The sequence below is a fragment of the Mustela lutreola genome, chromosome 11 (genome assembly GCF_030435805.1).
Source record: "Mustela lutreola isolate mMusLut2 chromosome 11, mMusLut2.pri, whole genome shotgun sequence".
In the NCBI taxonomy this organism is placed as follows: Eukaryota; Metazoa; Chordata; class Mammalia; order Carnivora; family Mustelidae; genus Mustela; species Mustela lutreola.
Genome location: NC_081300.1, coordinates 62342884 through 62363545, shown reverse-complemented (window position 1 = coordinate 62363545; position 20662 = coordinate 62342884). Strand labels below are relative to the sequence as shown.

The window sequence follows — 20662 nt, the reverse complement described above, 5'->3', positions numbered from 1 at the left end:
CCTCAGACTGGATATTTTTTATTTGCCTTTTTTTTTTCCCCTTTTCCTTCAAGTAGGCTCCATGCCTACCTAGCATGGAGCCCAACCAGTGTGGGGGCTTGAACTCATGACCCTGAGTTTGAGGGTCAGAAGCTTAACTGTTTGAGCCACCCAGACATGCCTTCAGTTTGCCTATCTTAAGTTTACTGATCTTTCTTCTGACCGAATCTGCTTTTGAACCCTCTGGTGAATTTTTTATAATTTCTATGTCTTTTTTTTTTTAAAAAGATTTTATTTATTTATTTGACAGACAGAGATCACAAGTAGGCAGAGAGGCAGGCAGAGAGAGAGAGAGGAGGAAGCAGGCTTCCTGCTGAGCAAAGAGCCCGATGTGGGGCTTGATCCCAGGACCCTGAGATCATGACCCAAGCTGAAGGCAGTGCTTTAACCCACTGAGCCACCCAGGCGCCCCTATAATTTCTATGTCTTTATTGATACTCTGTTTGGTGAGATATTGTTCTTGTGGTTTCTTCTAATCACTAATTCTTTATACATGCTTTTTTTTTTTTGAGCATATTTATTATAGCTATTTTAAAGTCTGGTTTCCTCAGGGATGGTTTATATTGACTGCTTTCCTGCATCTCGTAGGGCATATACATTTGTGTTTCATTTCCTGTCTCATGATTTCTTTTGTTGAAATCTGGGACATTTAAAATAATGTGGCAACTCTAGATATCAGATTACAACCCCTTCTCAAGATTTGTTGTTTTTGCTGCTGTTGACTTATTAGTGATTTTGTTAGTTTGCTAACATTGGCATAACAACATATCACAACCTGGGTGATTTAGACAAATTTTTTGCCTCACAATTGACATCTGCAAGTGTCAGCAGGGTTGGTTCCTTCTGGGTGCTGGGAGGGAAGGATCTCTTTCAGGCCTCTTTCCTTCATTTGGAGATAGTTGTTGGAGATAACTAAGAGGCTGTGTGTGTGTGTGTGTGTTTCCAAATCTCCTCTTTATATTGAATTTAGGGCCCACCCTAATAATCTGATTTTAACTTGATTATCTATAAGGCTGCAGAAAAGGTCACATAATGGCATACTCAGAGTTAGGATTTCAGTATATGAATTTATGAATATATGAATTTGTGGGAAGATATATTTCAGCCCATAACAGTGACTTTTCCAGTCTATTCTGTGAAATCCAGATCAGATATTTCTTGACGTAAACCAGTAAGTCTCCTTTGCCAGGGGACTTTTTATGCATGTTGGGGTCACCTTTAATGCTCTAGTAGTTGATAACTGTGTATTAGCCTTTACTTCCCACTTGCATGGAGCTTCCAGATCAGTTGGGTGAGAAATTTGGGCTTTCTTGGGTCTCCTGGGCATGTGCGTGGCCACCTAGATCCCCAGGCAAGTTAGAGCTTTTCAAAGTCCCTTAATGGGCATCTGTCTCATTCTCTACATTCCCTTTTATGTTTTCTGACCTGCCTCTTGCTTGCCAGCTGGTATTCCAGCCTCATACAGTTGCAGTAGGAAATAGTTGTCACTGATTATTTTTGACAGATTTCCTGGGAAGTTGGAGTATTTTCACGGAGTGAGCTCTTAGTTGGATCACACAATGGCAGGTTTTAAAATTGGGCTTTTCTGTAGCCCTGCCACCTGGGCCAGATAGTGATGGTTCTCTGGGGTCGGAGTATTGGGGAACCATCCTGCCTTCTTTAGTGGCTCTGGGGTTGCTGGTTCCTAAGGCTACTATAGAGCTGGGAAGAGGAGACAGGAATGGGCCAAGTTAAAATGCTACAAAACTCATTGTCTTGCCATTCTTGAATAAATGTTCCTTAGATTGTTTTCTTTGTTTTAGACTGATACTGTTATAAAATACGGCAGTGTCTGTGGCAGTCAGCCGTCTATATTCTTTGCTTTATTGTCATAGATGGACCACAGAGAGGTCGCAGACCCTAATCCCCAGAGACAATCTCAAAAGGACTAGGTCCTCCAGAAAAGCCTCACATCTTCAAGTCTAGGTCTGAAGAACCCAGCTGTGGGACAGCGGTGTTCAGGGAGGCTTCCAGGGCATGTTGGAGAGCCTGGTACTTGGGCCCCTGCCCACAGCCCGCTAAGGCCCTTAGGACTGGTTGTTGCAGTTGATGATGCCTGGGCTATATAGCTTGCTCGGCACTCTGATACAGGGTAGCAGAAATGGGAAGGGTAATTGCCCTTCCGGTGCCGGGAGTCGGCCTGGCCTAGGCCGGCAGGGCATGTGTGGCTCCAGCAGCCTTTTTGGAGGATGGAACTTTACTTTGTCTCAGCAGCTTCTCTGAGCTGGCTCCACTGTTGAACCCCAGTGGGGAGCAGGGGATAGGTGGATGGCGGTGGGGGAATGGGAGGTCTTATAGGACCCACATCTACTTGTCTGTGGCTATTATTGTGGTAAAACTTTTAAGTAACTCAGTAAATGACAGTTGACTTCAGAAATTTTTGACTTGTTGCGATAATGGAAAATTCTCCAGGGTTAGTAGAGCAAGGGTTAGGAATGGCTGGTTTCAAGATAACATCCAAGACAATCTATCTTTCGTGTTGTAGCCTTTACGATACCACCATCTTGCTTGGTTGGTGGTTGAATGAATAAGCAGTTAAGTCTAGTTTTTAATCTGAAAGTCTCTGGTGTCTCTGGCTATGGTTCACTTTCGTGTTTGGCACCATTATAGTTCCCTAAGCAGGGACTTCCGGGTTTCAGTCTGGCCAGCACAGGGACCCAGGGTGTGTTCCGTGGCTCCTAGAGCCTTGGCAGGATATGTGTGTTGCACAGTGTCCAGTTCCCTGCTATGGCCCAGCTGCCCTTTGCAGCCTACCACCTGCATTGTGGCCTCCTCATAGTGGCCATGCAGTGGGATGTGCACCTGGAGGGCTGCAGGCTCTCCCTAAGCTGTACCATCAACCCTGTCACTGCCTCACACCTGGAGATCAGAGGCCTGGGGTTACTTACCTCTTCTTTTTTGTAGGTGCATGGCTTTGACATTGACCAGCTGGCAGTCTTTGTGCTCTGTTCTTCGATCCTCCACCTTCTTCCTGCCCTCAGTCTGCAAGGTCATTGTGGCTGCACCCTTTTCCTTGCATTTGCCCAAGGCAAGATGTTGTGGGTTTCTGGAATTTGTGCCTCGGGCTGTGTGGATTGTAATAAGGTTCAGGTTCTGGTCCTGTACTCTGGGGCTTTTCTGGAAGGTGAGGGATCTTTCCAGAAGTGACATCAGAAAATAGCCTGAGAAAGGTTTCCCTAGGTGGAGGAGGCCACATGGGCAGCTTGGAAATCCCAGGTAAAAGTTCCCTTATTCACACAAGGGGCTTTATCTTGTCAGTTCTCACACGGTCTACATGGAGTTGGCTCAGTACCAGAAGACTGTACACTTCACACTCCGGCCACCAGTGGGGTGCCCAGGCCACCCACATTGTCCAGCCAACTACAGATTCAGGGGTTCTCATGACTTCCCTCAGGTACATTAATTTGCTTGAATTAGAGCTTATTTATTTATTTATTAAGATTTTATTTATTTATTTGACAGACAGAGATCAGAAGCAGGAGGAGAGGCAGGCAGAGAGAGAGGGAGAAGCAGGCTCCCTGCGGAGCAGAGAGCCCAATGCAGGGCTCGATTCCAGGACCCTGAGATCGTGATCTGAGCCAAAGACGGAGGGTTAACCCACTGAGCCACTCAGGTGCCCTGAATTTGAGCTTTTTTAGACTGTTCTCAGAACTCAGGGAAAAACTTTTTGTTTACTGGTTTATTATAAAGGATACAAATGGACAGCCAAACGAACAGTTCCTTAATTGTGTTTCATCTTTCTGGTGACCAGTCCGATCATGAAGTTCCCATCATGAAACTATCTAGGGTCCTCACCTAGCCCCCTTAGTCTCCTCATTAGCATAAACTCAGGTGAGGGCCAGAGGGGTTTCATTTGAAGAACAAAAGATACACACATCTCTGAGGAAATACTAAGGGTTTTAGGAGCTCCATGCCAGGAACTGGATACAAGGATCCAAATATGTGTCCAGTGACCAAAATTGTCCTCATTCTCTGGAGAAGTTTTTTCACACTTAGAATTTAGTTGTATATGTGTGCACACATACACATTTGTATTTTTCCCTTGTTTTAAAATTTGTCAGAGAAGAAAGTAGCTTTTCTGTCAGGTTGGATGTATTAGAGCAGCTCAATCCTGACTGATTTTGTTGTCTTTTTTTTTTTTTTTAAGATTTTTTCTTTATTTATCTGACAGAGATCACAAGTAGGCAGAGAGGCAGGCAGAGAGAGAGGAGGAAGCAGGCTCCCTGCAGTGCAGAGAGCCCGATGTGGGGCTCGATCCCAGGACCCTGGGATCATGACCTGAGCCGAAGGCAGAGGCTTAACCCACTGAGCCACCCAGGTGCCCCTGATTTTGCTGTCTTGCTCCTAAAAACTGTGACGGTGTTTCTGTCATATCCTTGTGAGTATCTCGTAGGTGGTGGCCCCTCTTTCCCATGATGCCTCTGTGGAGGTTTGGTGCCAGAGCTGGGGCTGTAGGGGCAGCATTCCCTTCTTATGTGGACTCCAGGGGGCGAGGGGACGGTAGGATGCCAAGGTGGTCTGGAGGGCCTTGGTTCTTTGGGAGTTCTGTGTCCTCCTGTACTTGAGGTGCAGTGGAGGAAGTTAACACACAGTGGTGGCATGGATGTATAGAACATCCAGAGTGTGAGAGCTGCCATGTGGGCAGGATGTGCTTGGTGTTGATTAAAAAGGCAAAAACAGGGGTGCCTGGGTGGCTCAGTTGGTTAAGCAATTGCCTTCGGCTCAGGTCATGATCCTGGAGTCCCAGGATCCAGTCGCACATCGGGCTCCTGCTTGGCAGAGAGTCTGCTTCTCCCTCTCATGTTCTCTCTCTCTCTCAAAGAAATAAATAAAATCTTAAAAAAAAAAAAAAGTGCTGTGAAGTGTGTAAACCTGGCGATTCACAGATCTATACCCCTGGGGATAAAAATATATGTTTATAAAAAATAAAAATAAAATAAAATAAAATAAATGCCCCCCCACCCCAACAAAAAGAAATAAAAGAAAAAAGAAAAATAAAAAGCTGAAACAGAGTGCTTGGGTGGCTCAATCTTTAAGCTTCTGCCTTTGGCTCTGGTCATGATCTCAGGATCCTGTGATCGAGCTCCGCATCAGGCTCTCTTCTACATGGAGAGCCTGATTCTCCCTCTCGCTCTGCTTGTGTTCCCTCTCTTGCTGCGTCTCTCTCTGTCAAACAAATAAAATCTTTAAAAAAAAAAAAAAAAAAAGCGAAAACACAGGACCAGAAATGGCACTATACCCACTCGTAAGACCTGGGGTGATTTTTTTTTTTTTTTTTTTCTCAGTATATTACTGCTTTTTAGATAGTTGTGGGTTCTGGTTGGTTCATGGTTCTAGAATTTAGGTTATTAGTGACCTGTTGTTTTTGCCTTTTTGGTCCCCCCCCCCCCAATTTACTTCTTAATTTATAGGGAGTTAAATGCACTTTTGGGTAGACATTTGTGAGTTTTGAGCCATGCCTTTCATTTTATCATGTAACCCACAGCACAATCAAGACAGAACATTTTCAAATCTTCTCCCCCTCCCAATTCTCTTGAACTGTCCTTTTGTAGTCAGAATTCTCTCTTTTCACCCTGCTAGGCATTGAGCTGTCTTCCTAGGTTAGCCAATTCCCAAATGTCTTATCAGTGGAGTCCCACTGAGAACCAGGCTCCAGCTCAGTGATGCACGTAGGATTCGTCTCTGTTGGTGCCTGTGTCTATGGTTGTTTTTGCTGCTGACTGCCTACTGTAGCGCAGTGCTGGGTGTGTTCTTCCTTGATTGAGGGGTGTTGAACACATTTCCAGTTTTGGGTGTTTAGTGTTGCTAAGAGGCTGTCAGGATTCCCTGCGAGCGTATTTAAGTAAACACCCAAGATGGCTCTCCTGGGCAGTACAGTAGATGTGTTTTCAACTGGATGCCTTTGCCTATCTGTGGGAGCAGCATGTATGTGTGTGTGGGTCTGTCTCTGCATTTGGTTCTATCTCTTTGGTCTGTGTGTCTGTCCCTTCAATGCCACACCTTCTTAATGAGATGAATTCTTTTTTTTTTTTAAAGATAGATTTATTTGAGAGAGAGCGAGTGTGACAGGGCAGAGGGTATAGTATCCCAAGCAGATTTCTCACTGAGTGGGGAGTCCAATGCAGGGCTCAATCTCACGACCTTGAGATCCCCACCTGAGCTGAGACCAAGAATCAGATGCGTAACTGACTGCGCCATCCAGGCGCCCCAGTGACGTGAATTCTTGAAATCAGATTGTGAACCCTCCGACTTTGTTCTTTTTCAAAAGGACTTCCATACCATGCTCCTTTGCCCTTACATATAGAAGTAGTGTGTCAGTATGGAAAGTTCTGTTGAGATTCTGATTGGAATTGTGTTACATCTGTAGATAAATTTGGGGAGAATGTATTCCTAACAGTATGGAGTCTTTCGGCTCACAAGCCCAGTGTGTCTCCCCATGTATTGAGGTTTTCTTCCATGTCATTTTATTGTTGCTGGGTCATCTCCAGTGTTCAGATCTTGCTTTCATTTTCTTGGATTTAGACAGAAGTGTTTCATACGTGTTTGGGAACTGTTGGTTTCAGTCCTGACTCTGGATTGCTACTGTAGAGAGATGGAATTTACTGTCTGTATGTTGACTTTGTATCTTGCATCTTCACTAACTGTATTATTCTAGTACTTTTTCTGTAGATTTATTTGGAATTCTGTGTACAGGGTAGGCTGACTGATTAAAAGTTGGTTGAATTTCTTCCTTTCCAATCTGGGTGCCTTTTGTTTCTTTTTCTTGGTTTGCTGCTCTGGCTAGAAGCTCCATTACATAGCAGTGGGGAGAGTGGCCATCCTAGTCTTGTTTCCGATCTTAGGCGGCAGTGATCCAGCCTCTGACCACAGATTGTGATGTTAGGTGTCAGTTTTTTGTTGGTGCCCTCTATCTGGTTCAGGACAGGTTCTTCTATTCTGGGTTTGTTGAGTGTTCTTATCATGAAAGGGTGTTGGCAGTTTGTCAGATGGCCCTTTCTGCAGCTATTGATATGATAGGCCTTTTCCTCTTTAATAGGTTGATAGAGTGAATTTGGTTGATTTATTTAAAAACTGCATTCCTGGGATAAGTCCTCCTTGGGCATGGCATATATTTGTTTATATTTGTTACTGGTTGTGTATTGTTAATGCTCTGTTTAGGATTTTTACACGTGTGTTCATTGAGGGATATCAGATTCTCTTTGTCAGGTATTAATAACAGGGTACTACTAACATCATAAAATGAATTGGCAATTGTTCCTTCTCTTGAGGTTTTTTTGGAACGTTGTCTAGAATTGTGTCCCCCGCCCCTTACATGTTTGGCAGTTGTCACCAATCAAGCCATCTGCATGTGGAGTTTTCTCTGCAGGAAAGTTCTACGAATTCAGCTTCTTGAAAAGGGCAATTTGGGTAGTTTGCATTTTTCAAGGAATTAGTCCATTTTCTCTGAATTGTTGAATTTATGGGTGTTGGGCTGTCCATGGTGCTCCCTCATGGTCCTTCAGTGTCTGTTGGGCATAGGCTTCTGTGCAAGGCTTCTTCCATACCATTGTCAGTGGGTCATTTTTGCCCTTTGTGCTGCATTTCCTATATGTCCCTCACAGGTTAACCATCAGCCACATGTGGCTGTGGCACCTGGTACGGGTAATTGTGGCGTGGGCCTTTTGCCAGCGGCTCTTGGGTGTCTTTGGGCTTCTGAGTGGGTGTTCCCCAGCTGTGTGTGTGTGTGCCTTGGCTCTCTCAGGGAGGATCCTTAGCACACAGTTGTTTTCTACCTGATCAGCCTGGTCCATAGCCCAGGTGCTGGCTGCTGGTTAGAGACTAGTGCTCATAGGCTGAGTGAGAGCGCCAGCCACCACTGATGGTTTGGCTACCTGGCCAACCACTGAGGACGGGGCCTAGGCTTGATATCTTGGTGAATAACTTTCCCTGGAAACCGATCCCCGCTGATATGGACACTTGAAAGTGGAGGTATCTTGTGGGACCTGTTGGAAGACAATAGACAAATGGGAGCAGGGAGATTTTCAGCTTATCAGAATCAGGAGTTCTCTTCAGAAATAGTGCCTTGCTTTTTTTGACTCTGTCACATTGAGTCTGCTGGTGGAGGGAGAGGAACCCCTGTCTCCCTGCCCAGAGAAGCAGTGTTAATGTTCTTATAAGAAAAGGGAGGGAGGTGGAGAAAGGGCCATGCGGAGATGGGAGCGGTGCTGCCACAAGCCAAGGAAAGTGTGGGGCTCTTAGTACCCAGGAAAGCCAAGGAGGATCTCCTTGACTCATTTTTTAGAGGGAATGTGGCCTACTGACTTGTTTTGGACTTTTGGCCTCCAGAATTGTGAGAAAATAAGCCACCCACTTTGTGGTACCTTGTTTCGGCAGCCCCGAAGTCCAGCAGTCCCCAACAGGGAGGTGGGCTATGCTGAGAGGGTAGGCCATGGCCTCCCTTCACTGGGGTGGCTCAGCAGAGGCCCAAGCCTTAATGGGGTCACAACCACTTCCTGGCTGCCGCCTGCCTCTGTTGTGCAGAACTTCCCTTTTTCCTCCTAACATAAGGGTTATGTGGTGTCTCACTAGTGAGGATGGGTGACTTTGTTTGAAACGGGAGCCAGCCAGGCCTTTTGTAGCTTTCAGGAGGCTTGCCCTTTTTTAGAATACACTGCTTTTGTCTGACTTAGTGTGTCTCTTCTATAATCTTATGAAGATCTCCACATTTTTTCTCCTAAGGTTGTCTGTCTGTCTTTAGATTTCTAAGCGTCTGATCGCACTTAGATTCAGAAAGGGCTCCCAGGCAGCACCAGGCTCTGTTGCAGCATGTTCTCCCCACCCTAGTAGAGCACTGCTCAACCCGTCCCAGGGGGCAACTGGACAGTGTGGTGGGGCTATGACCTGCTCCTTGAGGTAGTAAAGAGGACAGGGAACTTCTGGGGAAAGCAGACAGCATGGGGAGCAGCCCTGCGCGTCCAGCACTTAGGAGTGGCTTCCTTGTTTTGTAGTATTTTAACCACATCAGTATTGAGGACTCACGGGTCTACGAGCTGACCAGCAAGGCCGGACTGTTGTCTCCCTATCAGATCCTCCACGAGTGCCTTAAAAGGTAGGGTGGGTGTTTCCCCTCCTGAGAGGGGTCATGGGGGCTTCTCTTTTAGTGCCCAGTGTCTTCATTAGCCATTTATCCTGGCTTAAGAGGTGCTGTGAAAGACTGGGCTGACAGGTTTTCAGTGTGTGCACAGAGGCCCCTTGTGCCTGGCGGTCAGTCAGAGTCCATGAGATCAGATCTGGCATGAAGACTGTCTTCCTCTGCTGAGAAGTGGTTTGGGGAAAGGGTTGGCATGGTCTTCATCAAAGAGCCTTTCAGGGGCTTTTCTGAAGTTCTTTCCTCCCTTCGCAGCTGATGTCACCTGTTGTCTCTGTTTTTTCTTAAAGAAACCATGGAATGGGTGACACATCCATCAAATTTGAAGTGGTTCCTGGTAAAAACCAGAAGAGCGAATATGTCATGGCGTGTGGCAAGCACACAGTGCGCGGCTGGTGTAAGCCTTGCCCCCCTGCTTCGCGCTGCCCTGTCACAATTTCCTGTGACCGCTGGGGAGGGCGCACCCTGCCATGTGGCCTCTCTGGCAGCCCTGAGCCTCTGTGGCTGGGTCTCTGGCCACTGCTCTGGCATCTTTCCTGAGCTTCTGCCTTGGGTGCTGATCACCTGTGCTGTGTCCACTGGCCTCTCCTCTCAGCCTCTGAAAGCCAGCCACCCTAAGGCAGGGCTGTGGGAGTCCTGCCCACACCCTCTCTGTCCTCCTGGTTCCTGGGATTGGATTGGTCATTTGGGTTAGACTGTGTGGTCCCCGTGGCAGGAGGAGGGGTTTCCTGAATGGCCACAGAGCCCCTGGCTTGCCGTACTCTGTGTCCCCGTGTTCTGGTGTCTGTGTGCACCACCTGCACTCCTTACCGAATTTGGTTTTTGGAGTAACCACTTTTTTAAAACATTATTTTAAAAGGAATCTGAGTATGACTATCATAAATCTGAGTATGACTATCATATGCACAAAACCAGTGCTGGTTAGATTGGAAGATAACATACCAGTTGTCCCTGGGAAAACTGCAGAATCACTTACAGACCCAGCTGTCCCCATGATCCAGCAGACACCTGTCTTCACGGAACTACCTTCCGGAGCAGGCAGGAGGGGCAGAGGAGGAATGCTGGCACCGCTGACACCCCCCCCCCCAACCCCCCGCCGTCTGGGAAGCGTAGCCAGCCTTGCTCTGTCTGGCCATAGAAGGCTTCTGGCACTCACTGTTCTCCAGATCACTCTGCTCCTTGGCCCTGCCTTCCCTCTGTATAGAAACCCCTCCAAAGTGCATGCACCCTCTGGAAACTTCTCTGGGCTTTCTGGCGGAGTCTCCCCTCCCCTCTGCCTGCCAACACCCATTGTTGCTTGTCTGTTGCTCTGGAAGTGTGGGGGTGGTGGGAAGGAGGCCCTGTCAGTTATGCCTGTGCTGAGTTCATGAAGCCCCCAAGGGGGCTCTTCTGCAAAGTGGAGTGGGATGGCTCCTGGCCTCATCTTTGTGAGACCTGGTGCCCAGTGCAGGGCTAGAACACATCTGTACCCCATCTTCTAGAACATACCCTCAGGTGGGCTGGGGGCACAGCAGGCATGCTCCTTTTAGGAGAGGTGGCCATGTTGACAGCTGGGTGTTAGGGATTCCCTCTCCACATTTCGTCTTACCTCGCAGGTAAGAACAAAAGAGTTGGGAAACAGTTGGCCTCTCAGAAAATCCTTCAGCTGCTGCACCCACATGTCAAGAACTGGGGGTCTTTACTTCGCATGTATGGCCGCGAGAGCAGCAAGATGGTCAAACAGGTAACTGGGCCCCCACCGTGGAGCACGTGTTTGGGGTCCCGCTGTCCCAGGGGCAGAGTTGGGTAGCTCTGCTCTTGTTTAGTGCTGCCTCTTGGGCCCTCTACTGGGCATGTCTGGGATGGGAGGTCATTTCTGCTGTGTCTCCCTCCCTGAGAAGCCTGGGTCTGGCACTGGCTACATGGGAAGGGCTGCCCAACAGGAGGTGCAGGTGGTGGGTGCTGCCAGCCCAAGTGGAGAGGAAGCTTCTCAGCTAAGCCCTGTTGTCTTGTGCACAGGGCTGGAAGTCCTTGGATTGACAGAGAGTAAGAGATGCAGGACAGTTTTTCCTGGCTATAAATATCGGTTTACCTTTAACTCAACAGCGTGAATGTGTCATCTGGTTAGTTTAGGCTGTTTTGCTGTGTTCCTGAGATTTAAAGCAATACCCTTAGGTTTGTGTGCTTTGTGAGGTGGAAGGAAATATGGGGAGGTGTTTGTGGTTTTTAAGTTTTCCCCTAATGTTCCCAGAAATAGTTCGGGTTATTGGCACCCCAGTAAGGGGAGGGATGGTCATTGTGGTATCCCTGAAGAGGCCCTCATTTTGGACTTGACAAGATGGAGTGAAGGAGGTGACACTGGGCACCTAGAGTGCTTTGAGGAACCTCGATAGGAATTGCTGAGAAAATTCAGATGCAGATGAAGCTGACTTGTGCCTTTATGTCCCTTCCTTTTGTGCAGCATCTTGGTTGGACTAAGATTGAGAGGGAGAAAGCCTGTTTTGGCCCATGAATGGAAACCCTTCCAAGCTTGGAGGGCGAGGGTCCAGTCTGGGCACAGCCCCAGCTGACATCTTTCGGAGGACAGGTGGAGTCTGACACTCCTAGGCCCAGCAGGCGTTCTTAGAGATGGCCACTTCACCCAGGAAGGGCCTCAGGACAGCTTGGTCCCATGCTGAAAGTCATAGGGCATGCAGAGAGCCCTGTGTCTGGGGCTGGTGGGCTCCCAGTGCCAGGATGTGTCCCATCTGGCAGCATGCCGTTGCTGTTGGCTGAGGCCGTGCTCTGGCTGTTACATTGTGAGGGTCAGGGCAGGGTGAGTTCTTGACGCCGACGGCAGGAGTTGGAGGCAGCTGTGTGCCAGGGTGCTTTTTGCCTTATAAAGGGAAGAGGCCATAGCTTCTTCCTGCTGAGGGTGAGGTGGAAGTGGGGGTGACAAGGCCAGAAAGTGAGCTGGGGCAGCCGTGGACTGGTCTTGTTCTCTGCGGCTTTGTCAGTCTGCCAGTTGAGGGTGGGGCCGCTGGGGTGGGGTCATGCAGCTCTGGCCGCTGGCCACAATGTGTTGCTGAGGCCTGCCTAGGGCCCTCCTGAGAGCAAGGCGCGGTGCTCCCCCAGGAGACCTCGGACAAGAGCGTGATTGAGCTGCAGCAGTACGCCAAGAAGAACAAGCCAAACCTGCACATCCTGAGCAAGCTGCAGGAGGAAATGAAGAGGCTGGCCGAGGAGAGGGTGAGCAGGAGGCCTGGCCAGCACCCCAGCCATGGCCCCTCGACTCCCTCATCCCCTTGCACTCAGGAGGGGAGGGCTGAGTCAGGGTCACGCGGGCAGCTGTGGGGGTGACGTCAGCCTGCAGGAATCCGTCCCTGGCTCCTGATGCCAGTGTAGTGCTCCCTCTTTCCAGTGAGTCCGCAGCACTTCCAGAGTACCTTTCCTTTTCTGTTTCAGCATTCACGGCACTTGCATCAAATCATGTCATTTTTTAGTTACATCATAGAGTTCTCAGCCCTGGCCTGCAGCTGTGTAGGGCTTGGCTTCTGGGTGTTTCTACTTAGTACCAGCTGTTTGAAGGCAAGGACAGTGCACCTGCCAGGCCTCGCTTACTCAGGGTCCAGTGGGCGACAGACTGCTATCATGGACCTATACCTCAGGCCCTTGGCATTTCTGGAAGAGAGGAGCATGGTTCACAGAGCAGGTGGTCCTGGGCAATGCTTGATGCTGGTCAACTTCCTCAAGCCACCCGCTCGACAGGCTTCTAGGCTAGGACCTTTTGTAGCTGTGGTATTTGCCTGGGCCCGTATAAAACCCTGAGAAGGGGGTATCTGCTGTTTTGCCTTTCTGGTGGAGATGCCTCACCCCTGCCCTCAAGTTGGAGTAGGGAGAGAGACCCACCCATGTGGCTTGTCCCTGGTGGTTGTAACTTCCTTGGCCCAATATTAATTATCACTACATACATAAGTGGGTGTATTCTGAGTCCCAGGGAAGAACCAGCACGTAGTGCTGTGAGACGGCACCCAGGGAGACCCAGCCAGCCTCCCATGTGGCCTACTTCTCAGGCCTCCCCTCCCTCCACCTGATATGGCAGAGCAGTGGTGCCCTCCTACTAGAGGCTACCTGGCACTAATGTGCTGAGCTCACCGTCCCCATCCTCACCCCCATTGCTCCCTACCTTGGGCACCTCTTGCTTGAGCTTGGGCTCGGCCACATGTTCCCACATCATTGGTATCCCTGTCCTTCGTTCTTCTTCCAGGAGGAGACTCGGAAGAAGCCCAAGATGTCTATTGTGGCATCTGCCCAGCCTGGCGGCGAGCCCCTGTGCACTGTAGACGTGTGAGGGAGGCAGCAGGGTCAGGCGCGGGGACTGCCAGCTCTGCTGCCAGCGAGACCACCCGCCACTCACTCTGCAGCCTTGGGCCTCTGGTTTGAGTTCCTCCCCTGCGGCCAGGCATCTGAGGCCGGGACCAGAGGGGTGGGGCTCTGGTGCACAGGGACAGCTGGGCCACGCAGCTCTTCCTTGGGGGCCGCCCACAGGTCTGAGTGGATGTGTTCAAGGATAGACTCCGCTTACCCACCCGGGTGAGAGCCAAGAGCTTGGCAACAGCTGTGAATGACCTCTGCCTCTGGGGACTTGCTGCAGACTGGTTTGATGAAGGTTTTCATGAGTGTCAGTACGTGCACAGACAAGAAATGACAGACTGAGAAAGTGGTGGCCAAGTCCTGTGGCACTCTGTTCCTCTGGTTCTCGCAGGCCACTGCAGGGGTCTGGTCAGAAGGTGCGTGCTGGCACCCCCGCCCCTTTCCTGCCTCTTGTGTTTTCCCTTTTACTCTGAAAAGGTTATAATAGGAAGGAGTATTTCAGACCTTTTTGGCTTAAAATAAACACAATTTTAGAATCAGCTATTTTTCAGAGATTGCAGGCGAGCCCTCAAGGTGATTCTTTCCCACTCCTGAAGCCTGTTGCCAGTGGGAGTATGCAGTCTGCTGGTCTCCGCCTGGCTTGTTACCCTGGGCTGGCGTGTGGTTCATTTCCTCTGAGTAAGTCTTAATGTCCTAAAAACACGCCTTCTTAGACACCGAGGCCCTCTTCACTGGCCTCTGGCAACTTTTTACTAAAGATTTTTGCACAGTCAAGTCCATCTGTCCACCCATCAATTTTTAAAGCTTTTATGGTATTTTAGCATTTGGGAAGAAACTTTTACAGCAAGAGTAGAAGATAGATTTGGAATCACGTAGCAGATATAAACAAGTTAAGCATTTTAGCACGATTTTAGAAGAGGAAACCAGGACCGTTCATGTAGACCATCTGTGCTCACAAAGTGGCGCTCCTGCCTGGAGCTGGCACAAGCATGTGGAGGGTGGCGGTTTTGCCTGTGACAGTGGCTGCACTGGATTTTAAGGGCACCTGCCCTGTGCAGCCAGGCCTCACGGCCACCTGTTCCTTTGATCAGCAGTCCGTGCTCTCCAGGTGGCTCCTGCAGACAGGTGCAACGGGTAGGTGGGTCCCTACCCTGAGCCCCAGGGGATGTGGGTGTGTTTGAGGCTCTGGGTTGTCCCCATGTGCAAGGTAGGGGTGGCCATCCACTCCCTGTTCCTTGGGCCTGTTCAGGGGTGCACTGTTGGCTGTAGGGGCCCACTGCTGGGCTACATTCTCCACAGGTATGCCTGTTCTCCATCCTGTTCCCCGTGGTAGGCGTTGATGGCATTTGTTTTCAGGAATACAGAATGTCGGTCTTGCGTGCCACCCACAGTGTATCTCTTCCTTACCACCTATGTGACCAAGGTTGGCTTTTCTGTTGACCTTTATAAAACAAAACCTTCAGATCAAGTTGCTGTAATTAGACACTTGCTTCTGTCTTGCCTCCTGTCTGCAGCTGTGAATCATCATTTTGACTATATGACTGTTTGCCCCCGGAACAGCCAGATGCGCCATTGTGAACCAAAGCTTTGTGCACACGTGTTAACTAGAGGCAGTGAGCCTTGCTGCAGCCTCCCCATGTCCTTCCTCTTGTATTCCCCCCACTCCCTGTGGGTGTGAGTGTTGTGTGCACACAGCCATGGAGGGCAGGGGGGAGTCTGTGCTGATGCCACCTCCACTTGGCCACTGGCCGTCGTGTACCTTCCAGGCAGCAGCTCAACTATGGCTGTAAGGGTGAGCCTTGATTATCTGAACGCATAAAGCAAAACTGTCCCAAAGGGAATGACTGGTGTTTCTTTCTAATTAGCACGTGAGGCTTTGGACCCTCAACTCACCAGAAACAGCCTTTCATCTGTGCCTGGTCACACTGTTCCTATAGCAGCTGGGCAGCGTCCAATCCCAGCCCCAGCTCCTATGGTTTCCCTTCAGGGCTAGGCTGGGGACAGAACCTCACCTCACAAGGCACAGGGCCTACCTGTGTAGACAGGCTGCCCCTTGCTGTGTGTTCTACCTTATGTGTACAGCTGGCTCTGGGCCTTGAGATGTTTGCTTCCCTGGCAAAAAGCATAAAACCTGATGTTGTCAGCACACTGCTCTGACTTGCCACCATGCAGAGGGGCTGGCAGAGTGCTAGCAGGAATGGAGGCTCAGATTGGCTGCTCAGGGTGCCCTGTTGACCTTGCCCCCCGGCACCTACAGTGGGTGGGCAAAAGGGAACGCTGTGGGCTAAGGAATTTTCATCAATCATAGTAACATCAGTAGTTGAGATTTCTCTTTATTCTAGCATTATATCCCAGCTAACCCGGAAAGGGGAGGGGTGGTAGGGGACAGGCTATGGGAGCCTAGGATCCACGGAGACAGATGGAACGCCAAGTCTTGTGCCTTCAAGATGCTGCCTGAGCATCCTAAGGCAAGGACTTGGGGAACCACCTGTTCTGAAAGGACAAGGTTCTAGTTCTCCAGGGACCTAGCAAGAGGCAGCAGCCCTGGTTTCTTGTACGGTGTCCACTGGGGGCCCTGGTGGGGGCTGGGGTGCCAGGGCCCCTGTGCCATTGGGGTGCTCTACCCTCTCAAATAGGAGGAGCATCTCACAATGTGGGGTCTGCGGGAACAGGTCCACAGCCACAGCCTTGACAGGCCGGAAGGGGGTGCCCTTCACCCGGTTAGATGGAGCCCGGCAGAGGCTGTGGTAGGAAAGGGATGTCAAGATCAGCCACATGGGTCCCTGGTCCACCCTGTCCTGGGGCCACCCCAGGCCCCCCACTTCACACTCACTCCACAAAGTTGCCCATGGCTGCCCGGGGGTTGCAGGAGACATAGAGGAGCCGTTTGAGGTTCTCAGCTCTTCGGATGGCCAGGATTACTTTGGAATCTGAGGAGGTTCAAACAGGATGGGCATCAGGCTTGAAGCTGTGCCATGTGGTATGCCAACCAGACACCCCTGCCCCCCCCCCCCTGCTTCCCCATGACCCCTCTCAGATGGAGGCCACTTACGCAGGCCAGCACGGGGCGGGTCCAGGATGGCAACGAGTTGCTGGGAGGCCAGTCTGCTCACCAAAGTGGGCACCAGGTCCTCGGCTCTCCCACAGTGGAACTCCACATTGCTCAACTCTGGACATGAAACCACAGCCATGTCACAGGGGACCCAGAACACTCTCTCCCTGTAGAGTCTGCATGATGTCTTTAAGTCCCTGGTCAGAGGTGTCCCAGGAAGACCTGCTGGCTAAGGAGCCAGCTCATCCTCCTCCAGCTCTGGCATCCTGGACGCACTGTTCAGTCCAAACAGTAGGTGGCCTACTGTACTCTCTGCCCCTCACCCCACTGCAGGCCCTAACAACGCCTGGCTGGGTCCCTGGTGCTGTGTTGAGGTATGCAGCAGGAGTATCTGCTGCTCACCCACTGCGCGGAGCGCCGGCTCTCACCGTTGTCTTGGGCATTCACGCGGGCATCTTCCACAGCCTCCTGACACAGCTCAATCCCCACGACTCTCTTCACTCTCTGAAGCCAGGAAAGGACAGACTCATGGCACCCCACCCCATCCCCACTGCCTTAGGGAGAGAAATGGCAGGAGGTGTTGGAGTGAAAGAGGATCTGGACCAGGCTGGGGGGGGGTCACTGGGGGTGGTCATGAGGCAGGTGACAACATGGGTGGGGTAGGAAGAGGGTGTTCTCAGTGGGGAAGGAGAGCTCACTGGGGCCAAAGCCAGGCCGATGGTGCCTGTGCCGCAGCATATGTCCAGCACTGTGCTCTCTGTGTCCAGCTGGGCCCAGTCTCGGATGACTGTGTAGAGCACCTCAGCTGCCAGAGTGTTCACCTGGAGAATGGGCCAGCAGTCTCACTGCCCACACTGGCCTCTCTCCTGCACAACCCTCCTCACCCCCAAGCACTTGCACTCCCTGGGCATTCTTCCTGCCTGGGGGCCTCCATGGCCCTATCCTTGGGTCACTCACCCTCTTCGCAGGTCTCCAGATATCCCTGGCCCCTCACCATCTAGCCGTCTGAGTGCCAAAGGGCCGGTCCTCAGAATGACCCTCAGTCCCATCATGCCTAGCAATTCCGCCCAATCTCCTGGCTTTAAAGAGTAACTTGATGGTGATAACCCCCCCTTCACCTCTTTTCTAAGTGCCAGAGCTCACACCAGAGTCCTGGCGTCACCCCAACTCCTGTTCCTACCTCTACATATGACCCTCCCAAAAGGTGATCAGAGAATCTAATAGGAAATGATCTCCCTACCTTTTACAACGCTTGGTGGCTCTCCTTTCTGGATGTTCTCCCCAGGCTAATCCCTTATCACTGCCCTAGCCCACTGTCCCCATCAGATGCTGACATCATGTCAAGCGCCCCCCTCCATGTATCCTCATTATGCCCAGAAACTCAGGGCTACCTGGAAGAAGGCGTGAGGAGAGATCCTGAAAGTCAACCCAAGCAGGTCCTCATGGATGCACCGATCTCCAGCCACATGCTCCAAGGGCAGGCCCTCCTGGCTGGGAGTCTTTCTGTGGGTGGTAGGGTTACATCTGTCAGTGTCACCAACCCTTGCAGGGACCCACCCCACCCCTACCCAAGCTCCTCACCGCTGTCCCTCCTCTACAAAGTAGAGGCAGGTCACCCCAGTGGCCTTGCCTGGCCCCGCCATGAAGTGCTGCGCCAAGGAGGCCTTCAGCCCAGCCAGTTCCTCAGGGCCCAGTTTCTGGGTAAGCAGCAGAAAAGGCCTTGTAAGGCTGCGTCACAGCTCACTGTGGCCCAGACATCCTCCCCCAGGAGGGCCACCCCGCCTGAGACCTGGGGGTGGAAGTAGACAATGGCCATGGCTTGGCCACGGCGGCTGGTGCGCACAGTCAACTGCTTCCAGTGGCCTGAATACGTCTCTGGGTTGTACGCTGAGTATGGAGTGGACCTGTGGGAGCCATGAATGGCCCTGAGTCCCCCAACATCTGCCAACCAGGACTGGGTGAGCATCCCTGCTCTCTCTTCCAGCCACACCTGCCAAATCACAATCCCAGAATCTCCCCCCCCCACCACCACCAGGCAGACTCTCTGCTCCCAGAGAGTTACCACCTAGGAACTTCTTGAGGCCCCCAGGCCAGCCATCAGCCCTCACCGGATGAACTCCTGGAAGGCCTTCACCACCTGCTTGGTGGCCCCAGGGATGTGCACGGTGTCAAAGGGGGCGGCCACAGCACACGTCCCGCCCTTGTACTTGCCAAGCCGACAGCCGACTGTGTTGTCTTCCCCGTCCACCCCAACGCCGACCAGAAACTCACACTTATTACGATACTCGGTCTGCAGGGAGGCAAAGAGACATGTCTGCCCTTACCCTGGCCATCCAAGGGATGGGGCTGACAAGAAGTAACAGTCACACCATAAATACCAACAGCAAATGCAAAGCAGAAGAGGGATGGCAGAAATAAGTGAGAAGAGATCCTTTAAGAACATGAGATGAGTTTCTGGCCACACCAGCACGACCTGACCTGCTGGGGTGATGGCCTAACCCCCTCCAGTGGGCAGCAGGCCTTCTTGTGCTTGTGCCTCTGTGAGAGTAGCCAGGGCAGCAGGGCGCGGTTGGTGCTCCCAATTTCCCTGCAGGATGAGGTGGGGCCAAGGTTGGACTCAGTCTGCTTCCCCCTGCAGCCATCCCCAGCCATTCTCTAAATGCCCATGTACCTGGCCCCTCCCTCATGACCCAACTATCCACACTGATTATACATGGGTTTTACTAGCTAACTACCCAAGAGATATGCAGACCCTGAGGATGTCTGTATAAGGCACAGGATGGGCGAACAAGCACAGAGCCGAGCAGAGCTCTGGGGCCAAGGGGCTGCTCTGCACCCACACTCACTTGGCGAGCTTCTGTAGCACCTGCTCACACTCCAGCTGCTTCCGCTCCAGCTGTTCAGCATAGGGCACAGTCCAAAGAGGTGTCACTACATCTGCGATACATGTGGCTGCTGGCTCACCCTCATCCTCACGCCGCCTCTTCCTGGCCATAGGATCAGCCTTGGGCCTGGCCAGGCGCACGCTCAGTGGGCGGCCCTTCCAGAGGGCACCGTGCAGCACACGCAAGGCCTTGTCCCGCTCAGCAGCACTGCGGAATGTCACAAAGGCGCAGGGAGGTTGCCCAAAAAGTTTGGTCTTATGAGGCTGCAGGCCAAAGCGGCCCAGAAAGCGTCGGACATCACTGAAGCTGGCGTGGCGGGGCACATTCTGCAGCTCCAGCTTGAAAATCTCAGAGGTAAACAGGTCGTCCCTGATGTAGCTGTAGAGCCCTGGCTGAGGCACGGACTCTGCAGCCGCCTCAGCACCCCCTTCCTCCTCCTTGTCTTCCTCCTGGGGGGCTATTGCTGCAGAGCTACCCTGGGCACTGCTGCCGTCTTGGCCGCAGCCCTCCATAGGCACAGGGCCCTGTGTGGAGAGAGGCAAGGACTGGGCTGAAGGCTCGACCCTAGAACCTGAACGCCCCAGGGCCCCTTGCCCCACACCCCGACCTCCGCTACTGTATCTACACCCAGCTTTACCGCGTTCCGTTTTCCCCTCTCCCAACGTATTCCCCTGTCCCGTTTTCTCCCAGCGGTTTCCTACCCCGCCTCCATCTCCATCTCCCCCCACACCCCGTTCTCCTCCATCTCCTCCTCCGTCTACCATCAGCATCTCCCTTCACTTTACTTCGTTGTCGAGCTTGTCACTCATCGTCCGGTCGGTCCGCTGCCCAGACTGGGGTTCCCCGCGAGGGCCGCCTCCGCTGCTCGGTCCTGGGCCCAGCAAAGGAAGCGGGCGCTCAGAGCGGCGGCTGCAACGCCGCGAGACCCCTCGCCGGCTCCGCCCCGGGCGGGGGTGGGACTCAAACCCTCGGTGCTCACGTTCGGGTCTCAGGTATGGGGTACGCCGGCCGCTCGCCTTGCTGGCCACTCTCCCGTCAGCCAACGCGTGCAGCCGTGGCCGCACGTCTCTATCATCCTGGCTTCCGGTGACGTCATCGCCACGCGCCAGCCTCGCTTCCCCTGCTCCTTAGTGAGCTCCAGAGGTGCGCGCCGCCGCGGGGCGGAAGTGCGCGCTAGGGCCGCCGGGA

The 20662-nt window shown here is 51.8% G+C and overlaps 2 protein-coding genes across 4 annotated transcripts in view; one reads left to right on the top strand and one right to left on the bottom strand.

The window, feature by feature from the left end:
* The window catches only part of DGCR8 (DGCR8 microprocessor complex subunit), a 37024-nt gene extending 21646 nt beyond the window's left edge, over window positions 1-15378 (top strand). For both annotated transcript variants that reach the window (XM_059138673.1, XM_059138672.1), the window contains 5 exons: window positions 9066-9166; window positions 9496-9602; window positions 10801-10928; window positions 12299-12412; window positions 13431-15378. In XM_059138673.1, coding sequence (XP_058994656.1) covers window positions 9066-9166; window positions 9496-9602; window positions 10801-10928; window positions 12299-12412; window positions 13431-13514 — 534 coding nt within the window. In that variant the 3' untranslated portion in view covers window positions 13515-15378. The remainder of the gene's footprint in view (window positions 1-9065; window positions 9167-9495; window positions 9603-10800; window positions 10929-12298; window positions 12413-13430) is intronic.
* A 477-nt stretch (window positions 15379-15855) lies between these two features.
* On the bottom strand, window positions 15856-20573 carry TRMT2A (tRNA methyltransferase 2 homolog A). 2 transcript variants are annotated; one of them, XM_059138674.1, is made up of 12 exons: window positions 20260-20572; window positions 19436-19998; window positions 19068-19176; window positions 18698-18879; window positions 18379-18493; window positions 18171-18286; window positions 17981-18092; window positions 17288-17410; window positions 17018-17093; window positions 16590-16706; window positions 16371-16467; window positions 15857-16279 (listed from the first exon to the last, which is right to left on the bottom strand). In XM_059138674.1, the coding sequence occupies exons 1-12, from the start codon at window positions 20281-20283 to the stop codon at window positions 16063-16065; spliced, it is 1851 nt and encodes a 616-aa protein (XP_058994657.1). In that variant the 5' UTR covers window positions 20284-20572; the 3' UTR covers window positions 15857-16062. The 2 variants fall into 2 exon arrangements, with proteins under 2 accessions (XP_058994658.1, XP_058994657.1); XM_059138675.1 differs by lacking the exons at window positions 18171-18286; window positions 18379-18493 and having other exon boundaries at window positions 15856-16279; window positions 20260-20573.
* Window positions 20574-20662: the final 89 nt, after the last annotated feature.

Excerpts from the sequence above, each read along its gene's own strand:
- TRMT2A (XM_059138674.1), bottom strand. The coding sequence starts at position 20,283 with ATGAGTGACAAGCTCGACAACGAA. Across the intron at positions 16,707-17,017 it reads CGTGAATGCCCAAGACAACG|AGTTGAGCAATGTGGAGTTC; the intron begins GTGAGAGCCGGC and ends TTTCATGTCCAG. Across the intron at positions 16,280-16,370 it reads GCCATGGGCAACTTTGTGGA|CCTCTGCCGGGCTCCATCTA; the intron begins GTGAGTGTGAAG and ends TTCCTACCACAG.